The sequence below is a fragment of the Heloderma suspectum genome, chromosome 2 (assembly GCF_057233095.1).
Source record: "Heloderma suspectum isolate Gila_16-S chromosome 2, 16-S_ref, whole genome shotgun sequence".
NCBI lineage: Eukaryota > Metazoa > Chordata > Lepidosauria > Squamata > Helodermatidae > Heloderma > Heloderma suspectum.
Genome location: NC_139459.1, coordinates 203496698 through 203518417, shown reverse-complemented (window position 1 = coordinate 203518417; position 21720 = coordinate 203496698). Strand labels below are relative to the sequence as shown.

The 21720-nt window shown below is 39.8% G+C and overlaps 1 protein-coding gene across 8 annotated transcripts in view; it reads right to left on the bottom strand.

The window, feature by feature from the left end:
- HELZ (helicase with zinc finger) overlaps positions 1-21720 on the bottom strand; it is a 165207-nt gene that overhangs the window by 101301 nt on the left and 42186 nt on the right. For all 8 annotated transcript variants that reach the window (XM_084837470.1, XM_084837471.1, XM_084837472.1 and 5 more), the window contains 7 exons: positions 20806-20857; positions 19042-19117; positions 13932-14130; positions 12295-12402; positions 10802-11099; positions 4225-4492; positions 2128-2461 (listed from right to left, as the gene is read on the bottom strand). In XM_084837470.1, coding sequence (XP_084693596.1) covers positions 2128-2461; positions 4225-4492; positions 10802-11099; positions 12295-12402; positions 13932-14130; positions 19042-19117; positions 20806-20857 — 1335 coding nt within the window. The remainder of the gene's footprint in view (positions 1-2127; positions 2462-4224; positions 4493-10801; positions 11100-12294; positions 12403-13931; positions 14131-19041; positions 19118-20805; positions 20858-21720) is intronic.

The window sequence follows — 21720 nt, the reverse complement described above, 5'->3', positions numbered from 1 at the left end:
TGCCTCACCCTCCAAAAGGCCTGCTGGAATAAGATCTTCATTGGTTTCTGGAAGGTGAGGGCAGAGGTAGGATGGAAATGGCAGAGAGGACAGAAAAGGAGGAAGCTCCAAAGAGGGGTGCTATAACTGAAAACAGCCTGCTCCTCATTGCCATCAATCCATTCTCAGCCAAAGAGGCCAATGGAGTAAGACCTCTTCTGTGTACAAAATGGATAAGGGAAAAGGCAATCCTTTAAGTTACCTAAGCCATTCAGGGCTTTAAAGCCAGTGTGGTGTAGTGGCAAGAGTGTTGGACTAGGAGCTGGGAGATCCGGGTTCTAGTCCCCACTTGGCCATGGAAGCTCACTGGGTGACTTTGGGCCATTCACAGACTCTCAGCCCAACCCACCTCACAGGGTTGTTGTTGTGAGGATAAAATGGAGAGGAGGAGGATAATGTAAGCCGCCTTGGGTTCCTTGCAAGAGGAAAAAAGGCGGGGTATAAATGCAATAAATAAATAAATAATAAAGGTCAAGACCAGCACTTTAAATTGTGCTTAGAAACAGATTAAGAGTAAATATAGTGGTTCTAGGAGTAGGGGAACATGCTCCCTTCAGCTCACTCCCAAAATTAAATGAATGGCCTCATTATGAATTAACGGAAGTTTGCAGACATACATCGAAGTCAGCCTCCCGTAGGGGGTGTCACAAAAAGTAACTGGGGATTTTATGCAGATGTTCCATGGGGCACAAGATGAAACTTGCCCTATGTTCGGCAAGGTTCCAAGAGAACAAGCAGACAAAGAACCACCTTACTGTGGTGCCTTCTGCCCTCAACCTAGGCAAGTGATCATTTATCATGTTGAAAGTTTTCACACTACCATCCCATCATTGCACAATAATGTCCACCTTTTCAAGTGGTGGTGGAAGTTACGATGCAATAGTTCGGATGATAATATTGAATGCTCCCTTTAGTTATGGTGCAATAAATGCCCTCCAGTGAACTCACCCTTAGCACAGAAGAGGTTGTTAGACACATAGGTTAGAGCAGTTTCAGTCAGTGGAGATGACTGAAGCCAGATTTGTGGGGGTCAAAAAGAGTTGGATAGATCACAGCCACAGGAACAGACAGCATGTTTAGTGATTTGGGAAATAAAAAGAGGGAAACAGAAAGAGTTTGGCTTTAACAAGAGCCCAGAATACATGCTATATCTACAAAGTAGTTGGTGGCTCCTTAGTCCATAAGCATTCTTCTATGAGGCATTATGAATTCAAAAATGTCTGCATTTTGTTGGCAAGTCAGTACTTGCCAACAAAACAGTATTCTGTTTCTTCAAGGCTTCAGTGACATCTGACTCAGGCCTACACACTTATTGATATCAGAGCAAGTTCTAACTTCAAAAGAAAACTGCATAAAACGCAATACCATTTTTTTAAAAAAAGATTCAAATCTTGGTAACCAGTTCAGCACACTGTCACATATAAAATCAGGCATAAATATTAAACAAGATTATTAGGTTATTCCCAGTATAATGAAATAATTTAAAAACTCCTTTTCACATGTTCTGGCAGCCCAATCCCAATGAGCTAAAGAAAATGGAGCAGTTTTTTAACGGCTTGCACTGCTATCTCCATTGCAGCATCTTATCGCTATCAAGCAGGTCAGAGCTCTAGCTGTGCTCAAAACCAGGAACTTTCACCTAAAGCTTTAAGACGGTTCTGTTAGCCTCCACAAACATCATGTTGGCAACTATGCCTCACTTTCTATCTCTGGCAACAGCAGTTGCAGAAGTTCAGACTGTGGCATTCGCAGGTGAATTGCTCCTATTGCTCCTACTGTCCTGTACCAAGCGTAATTGATGGCAACAGTTCCGGCCTCCCATTCTGCAATGTTTCATGGTACCAGCAAAAGAACCATCAGGTCTGATCCCACAAGGTGCCTCCCAATGTTTAGCGTCGTATCATAAGCCCTATGACATGCAACCTCAGAAATGTAATTCCTTTGTTCTGCCACAGATATGTAGTGCAACATTACACAAGATATCTTGTGAGGGTACTTATGTTATGACTGAGGTTGCTCAGATAACTTAAGTAATGAGAGGCGAAAGCAACAGAAAGAGGTACATAAGAAATTTCCATTCAAACATACCTGCATTTCACAATCTGCTCGAAGATTAAGTTCTTCACAGCATTCCCTGGATATTCTCAAAAAGATATACTCCTTCGTTTTTTCCTCAATAGCTGCTTCATACACCTTCTCTTTGGTTCCTTGGGTCAGTACTGACTTCTCTTTAGTGACTGGCAATAAATAAACAGCATTGACTTTGGTCATCACCAGTCGCCCTGCCAAAGTGTCCTCAGAAAGCGTTTCTGTTAGCTTAAATCGTCCAAAAAGCTGTCCATTTTGGGCATACTTTGCGCCTCCAGAAACACCGGTGAGCATGAAGCTTGTTACAATCTGCAATTGCACTTTTATGTTGAACCTAAACCAGAAAGTATACAGTTAGTTCTGAAAAAAATAACTGAGTTTTGCATCTAGCAGAAACTATGAAGCAAAAATTAAAGGCCAAGCCAGAGATGATGCTCAGAATCTTCTTCATTTTAAAGAAGATATTACTAGCAGATGCAAAGGTGGAGAAGTTGGTTGTGGATTGGGGCTGTGACAGTCGGGGATGGTGGTGGGTAATAATCCTTTCTCCTGTGCTATTTTCCTGATCGAAATTGGAGGTGGGAGAATTGATTGTGAATTGGGACATATCGGGTGCCTCCCTTCTGGTTTTTATTTGCCATTACAATAAATGGCAGCTCTCCCGACCGTGGGAGAAGCCCTCAAGCTCCAACACTCAATGGTCAGCTTAAAACATGACATAGATACAGCATATTTATTTATTTATGACATTTTTATACCTCCCAATAGCCAAAGCAAACTTGTGCAAAGTTTATTCCCTGGGTATTAATATATTAACTAATTCCCAATGCATTTAAATATTTTATAACATTAATTAACATAGCTAGGAAGAATTGGTTTATTTCCATAACTTTTAACAATAGTATATCTACTCCTGAATGTGCTTTCTCAGAGTCCACTGTATCCTTTATTAAATGTGGTTACAAAAAACACATTGTAAATTAAAAGTGAGCATATAACAACAGTAAAAAAAAAACACGTAACTATTAGGGCTGCACCATATTTTCGTATAGTTCACTTTTTGGTTGAAAAGTTGCCAGTTGTGTGTTCTGTGCACGAACAATGGTGATCAGCAGTGAGCTGCATAGTGAGATCCCTCTTCCTCTCTTGGCAATCAATGCAAGGGGGAAGGGATCTTCCTGCAGATCACTCTGCAAGCCACCTCCTTTAAAATGACACTTGCCACTTTAAAGAAAGCAATCCACAACATGATACTGGCCGTGTTTTATCTAGCAGGAATATAGCAGTTGCACAGCATGGAATTGGGGGAGGGAAGGGCAATGGGGAGGGATGTATGACACATGAACTTAGTGAATACACATTACTACCTCTAAAAGGGGGGGTGTCTGTAAGACAATTACGTTCAGAGCATAAAACCAACTAACTGAATCACTGACTTCACACTGCACATGTTTTAAAAGCCCTTAGTGGTCCAAACATATGTTTGATTCAATAACAAGGGACTTGGGGCGTTTTAAAGACTAATACATTTCCTAGAGTCCACTTACCAGGTGCAATATTTGATTGGGGCAGAAGAGAAGCCAAAATATATGTATGTAGGCCTCAGGAACACTCACACAATGAGATATTACCACCCACTTTTCTCACTGTAGCCCCCAAGAGCCTCTGGAATGCCATGGGAAGTGGTGCAGGAGGCTGCAGGAGGAGGAGAGAAGAGGTGAAAATCAGGAAGAGACACCTTGCACAAGGGAAGTTCTGCTTGTGCACGGTGGGTCTGCCTGATTTTCATCAATTCCCCCATCCCATTGCAGCTCCTTGAATTAGGAGGGTTGAAGGATGCAAGGGACTACACTGAAGAAGGCATGGATAAGCCCCATTTCACAAGTGGCCTTCCACTCCCACAACTCTAGATCCAATCCATGGACCAGTAGTAAAACTTCCTGAAATCATAACTGAATACAGCTTGCTAACTAAATTTTGCATCATTTAAAAAAACTACAGCAGGATAATTAGAGCAAGAATGCAATGATCTCTAATTTCAAATACAACAGCAGCAATCAATCAATCAAGGCAATCTTTAACAGAAACGTTACTTACTTGCTGACTTCTTTATATTGTGCTATTTCTTCAATATAAAGGAGATCATGCAATCGTGACTGATAGTTGCTCTTGGTCAATGATTTGTCCAAGACAGACTGTGTAAATAGCTGGTCAGCAGAGAGAGGAATTTGGTATCTGATCAGAAGGCTCTTATCCAATTCAGTAGTCTCATTTGGCTCAAATTCTACAATAGTCTTAGAGGTGGAATCCCAACGTTTGGCTGTAGTTAAAAGTTGTTGTCGTGCATTCATCCGATATTCAAGATCTGTATGACAGCAGATAAATACAGAACGATAATAAATGCATACAGTTTTTTCATATGCAATGACAAATTGCTATGACTAGGTTTGTGACACCTCATGAAGGTGCCATAAAAACATATGTATGTAAAGTGCAGAAAACCACATTATTTCTTTTCAATGCCTAAGTGACATGCCCTTTCCCTTCAAGAAACTCTCACAGCTACTAAACACCACTACTGAACTACATTCAAATAATGAAACTGCAGGTAAAACTGATCAGAAAAAGCCCCTACTGTGCCAGCCCAATCGGTTTCTGTTCAGCATGTGGCACAGGTGAAACCCCTTTCTGCCTGGCATAGAAATCAAGTGGACTGACAGAGGAGGCAGGGAGTGATCCATGCCTCCTCCACTAGCCTGCTGTTTCTATGCTGAAGGGGCAGAGGAGCTAGCACAAGAGGCATGACTTGATGGCTCCCTGCCTCTCCCAGCTCGCTTAGCTTCTGTGCTGACTGTGGAGAAAGGGGCTTCACTTCCTCTGTGGCCAACAGCTGGCAGAGGAGGCAGGAAGTGATCCATGCCTCCTCTGCCAGCCTGCTGTGTTATAAGCCTCAAAACATTGTTCAAGCCTGCTTTTACTCTGAAAAGGGCCCCCTCCTATCAAGGTCAAGTAAAATGTTTTGCAGGCAAGTCACTCCTATTTAGTCAAGTAAAATGTTTTGCGGGCAAGTCACTTTTGGGGGCTTAGCACCAAGGCTGGCCTAATATTTAATTTACTGTTCTTTCTTATTCAAAGCCCTCATTTCATGAATTTTAGGCAATAAGGATACTGTTTATATTTGTTTGTCAATAAAGTATCAAAGTAGCTTCTATTTCCAAGAAATGCTAAACATTTGGGTCTGAAATTTTTATTTACACTGGGTCTGTAGAAACAGAGGCAACATTTTGGATGAAAGTGCCAGCAGTTACCATTTTACAATTAATAAATATAGTTTTATTTATTTTACAAAATAAATAAAATTTTACGTCAGGACTGAGGGCAGCTATAACCAAATAGTCCTATGCCTTGTAGTGCAGTTGCTGCCTGCACCCTTGATTTGTTTTAAATAATCAGTACTGAGAATTCAGGCAGCTGAAATGAAGAAGGACACAGATGTTTTTGAAGATAAAATCAATGCAATCGCACGAATAAATTGTGGGTTATACTTTTCGTGTGTTTCAGAGTTTTGCTTTTAACACCAATAAAACACAAGCATACCAGGTCTCTCCAAGTTGACTGCACACTTTACAGACAGGATGCGTTTGATTAGCCACCTTTTTACATGAAGATCAAAGAACTGTTCCCGAGAAGACCACAGTCATCCCCCTGAAAATCATTTCCAATTCACACAATTCAAGTCATGCTTTGCATTGCTACAGCAAAACAACTTATACAGTCTCCCTGTTTTGGGCTATAAGTATTCAGATAAACTGGAAAGAGCAGTTCATGAACTATGGCATTTCCTTTACATTTTTGCTTTTATCGGTGCCGGAAATATAAATCTGTTGCACATAAATAAAGAATAGGGATGAGCAAGAAAGAACCTGAAGCTCTAGCCAACCCAGGTTCAGAATATACAAGGGGCCTCACTTTGCTGCATAATTAGTGCTGCTCATCACAAGGATTTTAAAAGTCATTTCTCAGTGCAGACCAAGGGTAGTTCGATGTGCCACAAACCTGGCCCCAGCTCAAGCCCACATGAATGAACAAATATCAAGTATTGGTAAAAATATCAAGAAAAAACACTACACTCTAAACATGCAAGAGTTAATATTCAAAACCTAAAACAAAAATCTGCATACAATCAATCTGTGAGCATTTTCCTTAACCTTTCTGTGTTCCATTGTGAACCTAGCCAGCTCTGAAGCCCTGAAAGTATCTGAACATCACAAGAAACAAACCAGACTCAGTCTGTAAAACAAGGAATGATGCTCAGTTTCTCTTCTCCTTCGTGTTACAAAAATACATTACACAACTAAAGCAAATCACTTTTGGGGAGGCTTAAATATTCCTGATGCCTGGATCGGTCAAAACAACAAAGAAGCGCTGATCTCATCTCTCTTGACATGCAATGAGTGTATGTTCCAGTACTTACCCCAAAATATATAAATTTCACTCTGGGATATTATGCCATTACTATTGTGCCAATAGATGCCAACTTACTGGCAGGTTCAAGCTACTTCTATTATGTTGGTCCTACGTACAGTAGCCCATTGAAATGAATGGGACTTAAGTTAATTGTGACTAACATAAGTCTCATTAATTTCAATGGGTTTGTTCTACATAAGACTAACATTGGATACTACTCAGGTCTTTAACTGGTGGCAAACTGACCAGTTTTTGGAGAGAAAAAGAGATGGAGGAAAAAAAAAAAAGAGTAAGATGTACAAAGAGGAAAGGGAAAAGAGATGGTACAATATGGACAGACAGACAGATAGGTATAGCAAAGGCAAAAATAATATGAAACGTTTAAAATTAAAATGAGCCCCAAGCAAACCACTTCCACATTTGGGAAACATTTGTTGCAACAACAAAAACCCTAAGCAATTTGAAATTGCTGTCATAAGAAAACAGGAATAAGGATAGGATGACTCCATGAAGTAAGGATGACTATAATCCTCAAATCACTCTATAGCACAAACTTGAGTTTTTAAAAACAGATCAGGCATCATCACAGTGCTCTAAGCAAGGTCATGTATTTATAAAGAAAATTATAAGAAGAAATATTTCTTAGCAAATAAGACTAGAACACTACAAAACATTCATTATTAAAACTCTAATTAACTTTAAGGACTTGGTTGTTTTCAACTGTCAAACAAAATGGGCCCAGCTCCAACAAGAGATGTTATCAACATTAGTGAGATCTGCCTTTCTAAAATTCATAGGCCAATCCTAGGATGTGCCAGCAAAGTGATGCAGCTTCATTCCGTTTATTTTGGAATCAGCCCATTCAGTGTTCCTCTTATTCCCTGTCCTTATTATCTCCCTTACCCTTTGTAATTTGTAGTGTTTGATAGTGAGATCTGTGGATGCAATCAATCACGTCCGTGTGTTATACAGTTTGTGTGTGTAGCAGAGTACTGTCACTTGTTTGTCTATATCCTGGGAGTGGGAGGGATGTTTACACAATGGCCTTGATATTTGCTTAACAGGTTTTGGAGTTATTACACATGCTTCTATTTACACACAAAGGAGAGAGGTGTGTCTAATCCTGTAAACATTAAAATGATTGCATTTGGTGTTGTCGCTGTTTCATCCTACCAACAGCTTCATCCTATGTGCTCCTTCTGCCCACATCTGACTCATACAAGACAGTGCAGCTGCACCAACATAACAGCACCATCCACATTTAGTGCAGCGTACAGTTCCTTGACTCCAGGAACTACACTGGCAAAATAGCCTAGCATTTGATTGTGCTAACCTCGCTTTTGCTAGGCACAACTCACTTCTCACACTAAATACCTTTCTCTGCCTGCTTGGTGTTAATATTTTTAGGTCTTTGTCAATACTATACACTCCTCATCTTTTACTGGTAGCTTTTTACCAAGCAACAGAATTCTTTTCATATTTCCTCATAAATCAAACACATTAACTTCCTCTCATTCTCTCATTTTTCCTATAGGCATTTAAATGTGTTGATATCCTTCTTATGACAAGGGAGAATTTGAAGACTTGCATTGACATTTGCAACCAAGACGTACATATACCCATATTCAACAAAGAACAAGATATCCATGGCACCATGAAGTTCAACTGTAATTTGACATGTGCAACTGATAATGACTTCTCTATTTTTTCAATTTTGTAACATTAGTTACTGGGTGAAATCTAAGCATTGTTTTGTCCATTGCCTCAATTGTACCAGCAATGCCTACTTGCTAATACTTGTCTTCCAAAGTAATCAATATTTCCAGGGCTCCATGGTTAAGCCTATAGATGTTTAGGCATCCTTATGCCTTTTAACAGGTTTCCTTATAGCTAGGTAAGCGGGTTCAAGAAATATTTCAAAGGAGTTCTTTGGGAGCATATTTCAATCGTTTCGTTCAAAGATCACCAACATTAGATTTATTATCCTTGAAGAACCAATGGGTTAACTTTGGGTTGTTTAACTTTTTAAAATGTATTAATTGCATTTATATCCTGCCTTTTTTCTTCTTGCAAGGAACCCATGGCGGTTTACATTATCTTCCTCCTCCTCCTCATTTTATCCTCACAACAACAACCCTGTGAGGTAAGTTGGGCTGAGAGTCTGTGACTGGCCCAAAGTCACCCAGTGAGCTTCCATGGCTGAGTGGGGACTAGAACCCGGATCTCCCAATTCCCAGTCCAACACTCTCACCTGTACACCATGCTGGCTGTTTAACTCACAAACATCCCAAAGTGCCTGGATTCAGACATTGGGGTAATGTGGCATTCATAGGTTGTTGCTAGAAACTGTGGGCGGCTCGCACACAGCACACATCCCTGCAATTAGTGGTTAATTAACCCACGATTTGCTGCTGAACGCCACCATTATGTGTGAACAGCCCCATTAAAACATTCCTTGGATATATGTCAAAAATAAATTCTCATAATATACTTAGGGTGCAATCCTATCGATGTTTCCCCAGCATGGCTGGCTGGGGAATGAGTTGTAAGACTTTTTTCTGTCTAAACATGCATAGGATTGCACCCTTAATTGTCTTAATTCTTTCTAGCTTTTCTACAGTCAAGTTATTCCAGACTAAGTAAAAGTCTATTATATTCGAACCATTTTTACAGCTTTTCAATACAAAGGCGCAAGTCTAGAGCAGCAAAAGCCTAACAAATGCAGACTCCTGTATGAACCCTCCCACTCTCTAAGACCATCTGAAAAGGCCTTGTTGTATGTGCTTTTTTTTTCTACTGCCAGACTGATGATGACAGAGGGACAAATTACAATGCAGCCATATGTAATGTTAGCCCAATGGCTACTTTACCACTGCAAAGCATATTCAAGGAGGGGAAATTTCCAATGGAAAAGTTTCCCCCTGAAGCTCCCCTCCCTCCAGTCAATGTGACCTGTTTCTCAGACCAGTGTTTATCTCACAAAGACAGTTATAGAACACTATAGGGCAGAGGGACTTCCATGGGAAAAGCAGTAGGTGGCGAAAGTTTAAACGTGCACACACATCTCTTCTGCACAGCAAATTGCTCTCCCAAAGGCACTCTGCAGTGGAGAAGCAGCCACTGGCCTAACAAATTCACATGGCAGCATTGGAACTTGTAGTTTGCTCCACATACCAGGGCTTTTTCTGTGATGCCACTATGCTTGTAGAACTCCATCCCCAGGGAAACCTGCTAAGCCCATCTCCTAGAGTCTTTTAGAAAATGTGTAAAGTTTTTTGTTGTTGTTGTTGTTTTGTTCTGCCAGGCATTTGGGTTTCACTGATCTTTAACACTGATGTTATTTACTGCTGACGATTATGATTTGATTGTATGTCTTTGACGTGATTGTATAATGCTTTTTTGTTAATGACATCGCAATGACAAAACTGCCTTGTGCTGCTCTGGCCATGTGTGTGTGTGTTTTCCTCTAACATGGCTGAGATCAGTATAAAAGGGCCACATCTGACCCTTGGCAGAAGTGGTGAGGACACAGGAGAGGGCGCTCTCCATAGTAGCACCCAGTTTGTTGAATATACTTCCTTGGAAAATCTGCCTGGCTTCCTTTTATTGTCATTTAGCCAGCTGATAAAAACACTTATATTCTTAAAGACATTTCCCTCTTGCTGAAGTGCACAGTGTTTTTAGCAATTGCTGCTTAATTTACCTGGATTTGGCTTTTTGAATGATTTTTAGGCTTTAGCTTAAGAAGAATTTTGCTTAGTATTCTGTGCCCTGCAGACTTCTTTACAGTAATTCTGGTAACTGAAAAAAGCTTTAAAATGGCTGAAATAAATATATGAAAGGCCACTATTTCAATCCCACTAGGCAGCCCTCCATACATTAGAAAGGAAAGAAATTTGTCTTTTTTATTTGTCCTGATGACATGGTAAAAAGCATGAAGCATTCTATTTTTAATATAATAGATGAGTGCAGGAGTAGTTTACAGTAAGATTGCAGCTTTGGTTATTAAAACAAAACAAAACAAAACAAAAAAGAGGTCCACTTATCAGAAGAAGGACGACCCCAAGAGTTTTTGGAGTTAGGAACACAAATGCTAGAATACTACTGTCATACACGTCAGAAATCACTCCAGAGGCAGCTTACAACAAAAACGTATATAACATAGCCTGTTCCAACAAATGTGTTAACAAAAGCATGGAAGCAATACCTTCTGTTGAAGCAGCATCAATCATCACTCGTTGCATCAAAACTGGTTCAGTCCCAAAATCAAATACCACAGTTTGGCGAAATGTCCCAAAGATTTCTGTGCTAAACGCTACGCTGATTTTGTACACAGAGTGATCTATTCCATTCTGGGCCATCTTTCCTCCTATCCATTCCTGGCAGTTTTCTGGTACTTCTTGTGATACCTGGGTAGCGCTATCTCCAGCAGATATGGCTGTGATACTGAAATGAGGACGATGGGCATCATAAAGCAATGCCACCCGATACAGCATTCTTGCAGGCTATGGAGGAACAAAACCGCGTAAGTAATTGTGGGGCGTGTGTGTCGGTGTCCAAACAACCAGATGACCTTTATGCTACAACAGTCAGGATGTGGTCTCCCAATATAGAATATGATTACTTCCACTGACTTCAAAAACATCAACTTTAATTTCTAAAAATGCAAGAGTTCCAAGCATTGTTGTGTGTTCAGAGAAACATGAAATTGTGTAAGAAGTTACCATTAAGATCAAAAGATCCAAGGAGGTTTGGGGCGTTCACTAATTGTGGGCTGGGACTTCTGCACTTAATAACATTGCCCCTTTGTTTAACACTCTATTGTGTTCCAAGTGCTTCACATACATTATTGTAGCAATCCTTACAACAATTCTGTAAGATGGACCAGTATTATAATCTCCACATTAGAAAAATGAGGAAGGGGCTGAGAAACAGGCTTGTCCAAGCCCACCTTGTGAGTTGATGGCCATCGTGAAATTTGAACTGAGGCTCACACTCTTGGGCACTACATCACCCTAGCATTCAGCTCCCGCCTCTGCTCATGTCTCTTCTCATCTGAGTCTTACCATCCCATCAATCCTTTCCTTCTACAGACCTATCTGAATCACCAGCAAAACAGCAAAATTATAAATTTCAAGGCCAAGGCAAAGGTGGAATCAGCACATTTTGCAACCACCACAGAGCATGCACATAATTTTATCGGTATATGCATATTTGTACACTTTTCTTACTGCACAGTAGTGGCAGAATGTGGATATGGATATTCTGGTAATCCAGCATTTCTTTCCTGCAGATGGAAGGGCTCTTTCCATCCACAAAAGGCTTCTGATCAAGCAGAGGATTTCCACCGGTGTAATGGAGAAGGATACAATTTTCCTCTATTCCCTCATCCCCTTCAGTCCCCTAAAAATCTGCTCAAGAACAGTGAGGGAGGTGGCACAGAGGACTTCTAGAGGACAAGGACATCAGTGAAAATCACCTACACCCTTCTGATGGCAGAAGCATTCTGAGTGGAACTCCACTCAGGGAATGCTCCCACTGGTGGAGTACAACACTCAATCCAACCCACTCCCTCCCTCATGAATATGGAAAATTAAAAAATAGAAGGTGCTGAACATGTTCAGTGCAAACACCTATAATCTCATAATTCCAGTAACACAATACAATCTATGTTCTTGCAGGAGAGCAAAAGGACCCTACCTTACATGTGAGAGCAAATGTCCACATCTGTTGTGATTTTTTGGTGGTGACAGTAAGTGACAGTTCAGGGTTATGTTCAACTCTCACACCATCTAGGCATTCACTAAGCTAGAGAAAGAAGTAAATGTTACATATTCTATCAGACAACAGCAACAGGATTGAAAGCATTTTCTATAAATGAAGAACTATTTCTTAACAAGGCAAATATTGATGAATATCCTTTTTAACTACATCAACTACATTCTGCACTAGAGAACAAATCCAGTTATAAACTGTAATAATGAACACTCTGTTTATACACATACACACACAGAGTTCAGGGAGAACTCAGTACTCATCACTGTGAATTTGAAACAATATCACAAGATAGGTCTACATCAGGATCTTATACCAGCTTAACCTCAATCAAATCAGTGCAAAAAAACCCCAAGGCTCACATTCTTTTAAACATATATATCTGCCCTGTTAAACCAATTGATTAAGTTCTGTGATTCAGTTTATTTAAACATCTAACTGCTTAAGCTAACCTAACAAGTACAAGGATGTTCAGTTACAGTTATGGTACCACCACAATTTTCCACTAAGCCTTACTGAAAGTGACGGATTTCTTAATTCAATTTAACTTTACTGCCTGGTTATGAAAGCTATCTATATTTCTGTATAGGTGTAGATTTGTGCACTATCCCCACTACATTTAATCAACTTGTTCATGAACGACCAACTTTTTGCATCCATGAGTCTGCGCTACAGCAGCAAATACCGACTGGACCTAGTTTAATTTGATTTACCAAGGTACTGAATTCAGCAAGTAGCCACATGCAAAACAAATAAAAGGTTGATGGAGTAACAGAGGTGCTATGTGCAGTATGTGAAAGGTAACTGGCCTTAAATTCAGCAGGACAAAATTACTATAATTAAACAGATGTTTGATGTGATGAAAAGTTCCCACACCTCCTTATCAAAAACTGCATAATTCTTTTTAGAATCAGCAGTGTAATTCCTCTATTCTACATTATCTAGATTCCTATCGATTAATCATTTAATTCAGATATTTCAGTTTTTCTTGATTCAAAGGTAGTCAGCAACAATGTATTGAAAACTCCTTTGTGTCAGTGGTAAGTAGAAATGGTCGAATGCTATTTGACAAAGCCTCCTTTGAATCTACTGGACTTCATCATGTTCTTCCTAACTATTATTTGGTATTCATGATCAGACAGAAGAGTGGATGGATGGCAGCTACAAAAACCTGAAGCTGCCAATCAAGATCTTGCCAGGAACAATAATATTTTCTCCAAGCATGTATTCCCCTTAAACACTCCCATCCTATTATAGACCCAGGAAGCAGGTGTTATTTGCAAGACCTTGAGTCGTTTGGTACAAGCTTGACATGGACTCAAGGACTCAAGGTCAAGGTCAAATCTGCCCAAATCTTCCACAAAATCTTGAAGTTGTCAACTGCCTATGCAGAAATCAGGGCTGGTTGATGAATTTCTTATAAACAGAAAAGTGGAATTACACATTTTAAATGGTACTTTGGGAGTGAATAGTTCAACCATGTCTAGCCGAAAGTGCCAAAAGCAGGTTCTTTTGTTAGCTTGAAATACGAACACCAAAAGAAGTCATTTACTTTTTCTTACCACTTTCTCGGGAGATAACGAATTCATCCATTTTTCAATCAAGGATTCCATGTAACTTCCCAGACATTGTTTGTTCTCCTTCTGCTGTTTTAACCTTATCAAGCGGGATGCGTATCGTTTCTGCCATTCCGTTAACTCTTCCTGGGAATGCGCTGAAGTGCACTGTGCACCGTACCTGCAGATTCCTTGTTCTAAAAATCTACATAAAATAGGAACGACAATTATCTCTTACAGTTTCCAATTCAAAATATCCCCCAAATGCACACCTGTCTTTAAAAAAAAACTCGAATCCTGAATTTGCCAACTAAGAGCATGGACCAAGATTAAAGAGGGAAAGAAGCACAACTAGTTCCATGCAGCCAAGGTAGATTTGAGACTGTGTTTCTTCAACAGTACCCCTGTCACCCCCTCCCCCACCCCATGCTGCATGGGTTTTGAGATTGGGGGACTTTCAAAATCAAGTTGTGATATGGCATGATGTTCTGCTCATGAAAGAAAACATGGGCATACCTAAAGTAGCTCTTTGGATCATGGCTACTGTATTATGCCAAATATGTTCTGGATATTTAAGGAAAATTCTAAAAGAGGTAGTTAATATGTAAATTTGTTCAACAAAAGACTGTGTGCAGTTGATCTCTTTTAAAAAATGCGAAGAACTGCCCAACACCACTATCCTAAGCACATTTTAATTTCAAAGAGAAACAAGTTAAACACCTAGCAAGCAATAAAGCAGAAATAAAGGACACATTATATATCAGTACATGTCAAGATCTTTCCAGTTTTCTGGCGTGATAGTGACACCATGTGGTCTTTTTTTGTTATTTCAGGTTCATACTAGTACAACAGAGACATCTTCAGCGCACAAATCAAACGTCCACAGCTTTGGCACTATTGTATGTATCCAGTGACTATCTCAGGATTTTCTTGCATAATGAAACTAACTTTGTGACCATTACTTTTGCCAACATAGGAATCAGTATGCTGCCTGGAGGCATAATTTATAATCCATTTATTCCGGAGCAGCCCCATGGACATTATAATAGAATTTTACTGGCATACATGAATTGAGAGTCACATCCTATGTTTACAACTGGCATTGCTATATCTGCTGACTGCTTACATCCTTCATTGAAATGTTAGGGTTATCACCAATTAAAAGTGCTTTATTGCATATCTTGCTTTTAAACAATTTACTAATAAATTCATTCAAAGAAACAGCATCACCTATCCATGTAGGCATGTTTTGAAAATATTGGACAACACTGCAAATATTCATTGCTTGTTAAGTCATTTTAAATGCACTGCCCAAATAGTAAAAATGTTTTATCCAACAAGGCCACTAGCACAAAGCATCATTTTACAGGAGACAGCCCTAAATCCAACTGAAAATAAACACTTTTAGCCCATCAGTAGTTCTGTTGATCTATCAAAGACTAGAACCCTATCAAATAGGTATACTAGCTGAAACTAACCTGCAGATCAATAAATGCAGATGCAGATCAATAAAAGTCATAAAACTGTCACGTGTATCACCTCATGAGCAGGGGAGATTATCCTTAGTGCTTTTATGTCACATTGGTTTCAATGGGGAGAATTAAGCAAATGGTTACATTTTTCCTATTGAAATCAATGCGACTACAAAATGCTCAACTTTGGCTGCACCATGCCCATGTATGCCAAAATAGTGAAGGGAAATACATTCATTACGTTTGTTTATAAAACATTTCAAGTGAAAATGGTTTTCAGCTTAGAACTTGGCAGCACCTCTGCACTATGTCTCATCAAAGCACAGTGTCAGTGCTTAAGAATTTTAAGCAACAAATGTACCTATAGCTATAAATCTACATTAAGTAATAAAAAGCTAGAAGGTACAAAAATGAATTCATTTAAAAGCTTAAATCTTCTGTTCTTGGAACAGCAGCACAAATGAAGGGATTATCATTTGACTATGTAATTTTACATTTTCAGCCTAAACCCTTCTTGCTGACGTTCTTAACCAACTACCACTTTCAGACACCCATTTATCTCATTACACGTGTCCTGCTTGATTTCACAGTGGAAAAATCAGTCTTGAAGCAGGCTGAATGTATAAGCAACAAACAGAATCCTAGCCAAAACTGCTCCACATTTAGAGAGCACACAGTTAATTTGGGCCAATGTTGAGAGAGCTTTGGCTACTGGGCTATATTGAAATGTAATAAACAATATAAATGACATTTTAAACAAACGTATCTAATAATTTAGCAAATGAAAGAAGAACAAATTTTAAAACTGTTTGCACTCTGAATCAATGTTACTATTCATTCAATATTTCAATCAGGTTTATTATTTAGTCTAGTTCATTCAGCGAAAGTTACCTAAAGACAGTAACTTTAATATAGGCATTTTTTTTCAATCTTTAAAATATGGGCAGCTCAAATCTTAGGCTACAGGGGGGAGTGCCTGTGGCCAATTTCCAGCTTATATACTGGTTTTACCTTCAAGGGACTACTAGTACCTAATGTGATTATTCTAACACCTAGGCTTGGATCCTAACTTCCCTGAGCAGAACTCAGCTCACAGAATGGAGGGGGTGTTGTCTTCCCTTCCTGCTGCTGCTGACCCCCCCCCCCATTTTTTCCTTAGTGCTGGGGGACCCTTTGGAACAGTACGGGATGTGACACTAGGGGCTGCAGTGGGAAGGGAAAACTGGCAAATATCGGGGAGCCTCTTGCAGAAGCCTTTCCACATACACAGGGCACCTTTGGATCCAAGCCATGTACTTTGGTGCTGACAGCTTCTAGTACCAATAGAAAAGCCTCTATAGGGTCACATCACAGGTGGATGCCTATATACATACAGATATTGGAGAAAATGTGTACCACTATATAGTACCATATGTGGTAAGTACTGTTTTGCTACATATTAAGAAGCTACACTTGGCAGCAAATGTCCAATCCTGCAAAAAATCAGCTATTTCCACAGGTGAAAATATTTCACAGACTTCCCTACACTTGGGTAGGTAAAATATCATGAGTGATGTGGCCCTTAGACCAAATAATATATGAAATCTTTGCTCTACTGGCCTTTCACCTGTCTTGTTCCCACAGAACTCTGTCCTGGGAAAAAGAAATAATTCTGCTGGAGTGTGTAAGAACCTACCTTCCTCTGGATACACTATGCAATGCTTTAGGCCAGGGATAGGCAACCTGGAGCCCTCCAGATGTTTTGGATTATATCTCCCACAGTCCGTGACCATTGGCAATGATAGCTGGGGCTGAAGGGAGTTACAGTCCAAAACATCTGGATGGTGCCAGGTTGCCTACCCCTACTTTAGCTATTATATAAATAATTGAAATGCAATGATAACACAAGGAAAACATAGTTTGTCCCAAGTAAAAGGGTAAAGCAAGCAGCAGAATTGAGCTGCTGTAGCCCTACACCACCCTCTCTGATCAAAGGATAATTCTACTTTTCCACCTGAATATACATAAAGATATGAAAGGTTCACATATGAATGTTTATCACTTGATGATTACAGCATCAAGTGATGACTTCCACGTGTGAAGCCATCAGATACAACAATGCAGACTGCTATCACCCCAAATGCACTGCTTTTGAAGGAGAGTAAGTTCACATATTCAGCATTAAGCCCTTGTGTTGAGTAATCATGATGTGCTTATATGTGTGAACCTGCCCAACATATCCTTCACGTACAAAATGTACTGCAATGGTCCTCATTAGTCACAGAAGCATACTTCTGTGAGACTTTCAAACCCATCACTGGGGAATTACTAATCTCTGAGATAATATGAAAGTCAGGGGAAAGCTACCTAGTATCTTCCAGCTGTTTTAGACTACAACTCCCATAAGCCCCAGCTAATATGACCAATGGTCAGGGATTATGGGGGATGTAGTCCAAAATATGTGGAAGACACCATTGCTTACAGATATGCTTTAAGAAACTGTTTATTTCTTATTCATTTCTTCATATTTTCTCTACTCTATCGCACAGGCTTTAAATTTTTTATTTAATTTAAAATGTAAAGTTATCATACACATCTTCTAAATGAGTGAATTTATATTCTTTCTAATAGCTTTTTCTACCTAACCCTTATATGGCATGTTTTCAGACTGAATATTTAGGATTTCACACTCATCAAGTCTTCTAGTTCCACATTTAATGTATAAATGGAAAGTCACTTCTGGAGTCTTACAGTACACAGTCTGAGATGTTTTCAAGACACATAAGAATCCTAGGAATACTCCTGTGTGTTATTACTACACCACGGAAAGCAGTCCTAAACTATCTCTTTCTACCTCTTTGTACATAAAGTGAAAGAGTGCCCTTTCTCATGAAGAGAAGGGCTCCTTCCATTCACAGAATGGATAAAGATCCATCAGAGGCTCCCACTGGAAGAAGGAGGAGGATGATATTTGCCCATTCACCCTTGCCCCTTCAGCTCCCCACACCACCTCCCACATTGTTCCAGAGGGCCCACCCCCCAATCATTTTCAGCAGCTTTTCAGGAGGCATAGGGGAAAGAAAGAGTCTCTTTCCCCCCTTCCTCTAGCAAAAAGTACCTCATGAGCAGAGTTTCGCTCACAGGAACTCTGGATCCAAGGCAAAGCTAATAAGAATCTTAAGGTATGCTATATGTTATAGCTATGTTTTGGATAGCAAAAATAGTCACCAGCCTAATATGCAGGTTCTGTTGAATACATAATGTACTAATACACGAACTTTGGAGAGTTGTAGACCTTCACAATGACAATCCACATGGTTTTCACAAATGGATTAAAACCATTTAAACACAGATTAAAACCATTTCAAATTAAGTTATTTCTCTTATTATTTCATTATTTAGATTGATTTTATCAACTTGTTTGTACTCCATCGGTCTTTTATTCATTCACACGCAAGTAGATTGCTTACTAAATATCAGAGGAAGTGATGGTTAAAATGAAAACTAATTTGTGGAAATCTCTTTTTTAGATACTTTCAGACACAGAACATTATTCATGTTTTCTACTATTATATATATTTCTGTTCTATGTGTCTCTATTATTACTTATGTCCTTTTGAATATACCAATCAACACCAAGAAATATTGAAAAGATAATACTTTACCTTTTGCATAATGTGTACTCCTCACTACTTGTGACTCCCCTGGGTGGGGGGCGAAATTGCCAGCCATCCTGAGATCCTGCCACATAATTATAATATTCATGTTATTTTTCTGGTTGTCACTAGTCAATTCCTGATATGCTTGGGCCATCCAGATATAGGCCATGTAATTGATTTCAAGTGTTGAGCTGAGCCAAACAACAGACAGCCTGATCCAAAACATAGTCCTATGAGGAGAAACTGAAAGAACTGGGTATGTTCAGCCTTGAGAAGAGAAGACTGATATGACAGTGCTCTCCAAGTACTTGAAACGTTGTCACAGAGAGGAAGGCCAGGATCTCTACTCAATCATCCCAGAGCGCAGGACACGGAATAATGGCCTCAAGGTACAGGAAGCCAGATTCCAGCTTCCTGACTGTTAGAGCATTATGACAATGGAACCAATTACCTGGGGAGGTGGAGGGCTCTCCCACACTGGAGGGATTCAAGATGAGGCTGGACAGCCATCTGTCAGGGAAGCTCTGACTTGGACTCCTGCATTGAGCAGGGGGGTGGACTCGATGGTCTTATAGGCCCCTTCCAACCCTAGTGTTCTATGGTTCTATGATTCTATGAACCTAATGATTACGCTGCTTTCCAAACAGGGGGAAGCCAATGTTCACTTGCCTCAATAGCAACGATATCTGTGAACTGAGATCTACTGGAAGGTGGCTCAGAGGGAGTTTCTAAAATTAGGAGCTTTTATAATCCAGTACAACTTGACTGTTATCTTCTTATGCTTATCAGAAACCACATGGAAGGAGGCACATTAGCTTCACTATCAGGATCTTCCCTTCTTCTGATCTTTGGGTTGCATCCAGTGCAATCATTCCATAAATAGAAGGAGCCTCTGTTCACAGAACGAGAACTGTGCTCATGGAAGCAGTCTTTCCATGAACAGTGCAACCACATCAGACGCAACTATTTGCCTCCAAGAAGCCAGTGCCAAAAACAGGGAAGATCAGCAACCTGGGCATCCAAGCTTGGTGAATTAGGGGGCATATTAAAACTTGCACATAAAAATTACACATCAGCAGGATAGATGCTGCATTTAACATCTAGTTTAGGATATTCTTTAAAGACATTAAATATTGTTACTGTCCTATATGATAAGACCTATAAATCAGTGAAGTTAATAATAGGAGGGAAGACCCAGGCTCTAGCACGTCAACAAACATTTTGTAACTGAACTTGTTTTTATTGTGTTTTATGCATGAACTTTTGCATAAGCCACTTGGAAATTATTTTATAAAGAAAAGTGGGCTATAAATGTTTAAATAAGTAACTATAAGTGATCAAACAAGTAATTGGCACATCCTATTATTTTCCACAAGTGGAAAATTTCATCTCTGAGACTGGCAGAATATGACTTTCTTGCCCTCTTCCCCACAGCAGCCATCCCCATAGCAGCCTGTTCTGTGGTTCCATGTGGTCAGGAACCAACCTCCATCTTATAGCCGATTCCAATCATAACAGGTCCCAAACCCTCAGGAGCAGCTTGCGGGGGGGGGGGGGGGCAGCCAAGAGCAGGAGGGGCAGAGAAGTCACTTTCCACCAGCACTTCTCAGGATCCAAGTTTCTGTCCATTTTAACTTCTTTCTTGTCCTTCATAAACACTGTTTTGCACTCCTCCAATACCAAATTGTGGGATAAATATGGCTTAGCCATCTTTTGACAGGAAACTATAATACTTCATTCAAAGTTGTAAAAATGTATTTTTAAATTTACCTTCTTCCAACTCTTCTGCATGGTATATTGAGGGTACTTTACCAGCTGCTGCCTGCAATTATAAATAATTCACTCAGCATATTAGTCAATCAATAAACAAGTCTAAAACAAGTTACAAATACAATTCTCAATTCTAACTGCATAAAATGTAAGTAGAATATTAAATATACTACACTTCAATTTTACTATTTGATCAGAGAAAACAAAGTTATTTTTTTTAAGGCAATAGATTCCAAGTTTAAAATGTATTTAGGAAATGCAGGTTGCTTACCTGTAACTGTAGTTCTTCTTCGTGGTCTCTGTGAATCACACATATGGGGCTTTGCGCCTGCGCTGAATCTCATTTGGGAAGCTTCTATAGCTGAGGAACGTTTTTGGTGGGAACCCTCCCCCACCGTTTTTCTCTTCTGCTGACACAGAACACAATTCCTCAGCAGCAGCAGAAAAGCAAAAACACTGGGATTCTCTTTCTAGCAGAGAGGAAGCTCCTAACAAGACTATCCACTATGGTGGTTGAAAGAGAACTGAGGGAACGGGCGGAAACCTCCTGGACATGTGCTGTGGACGGTGGGGGAGGGATCCTGCCAAAAACATTCCTCAGCTATAGAAGCTTTCCGAATGAGACTCAGTGCAGGTGCAGAGCCCCATATATGTGATGCACAGAGACCACGAAGAAGAATTTATATCTTCCACCTTCAGCATTAGTGCTCCCAGATCTAACAAGCTAGTAAAAAATTTTCAAATAATAAAAGCATATAACAACCAATAAACCATGAAACAACAAAAGAAGCAGGACAGTAAAACATTAAAATCACAGTGGCAGAGTAAAAGCCATTTCAATCAGAATCTAAAAGGCCTGGGAAAATAAAAGGTCTTTGCCTTGTGCCCCCAAAAAGCTAGGAGCCAGGTGAGCCT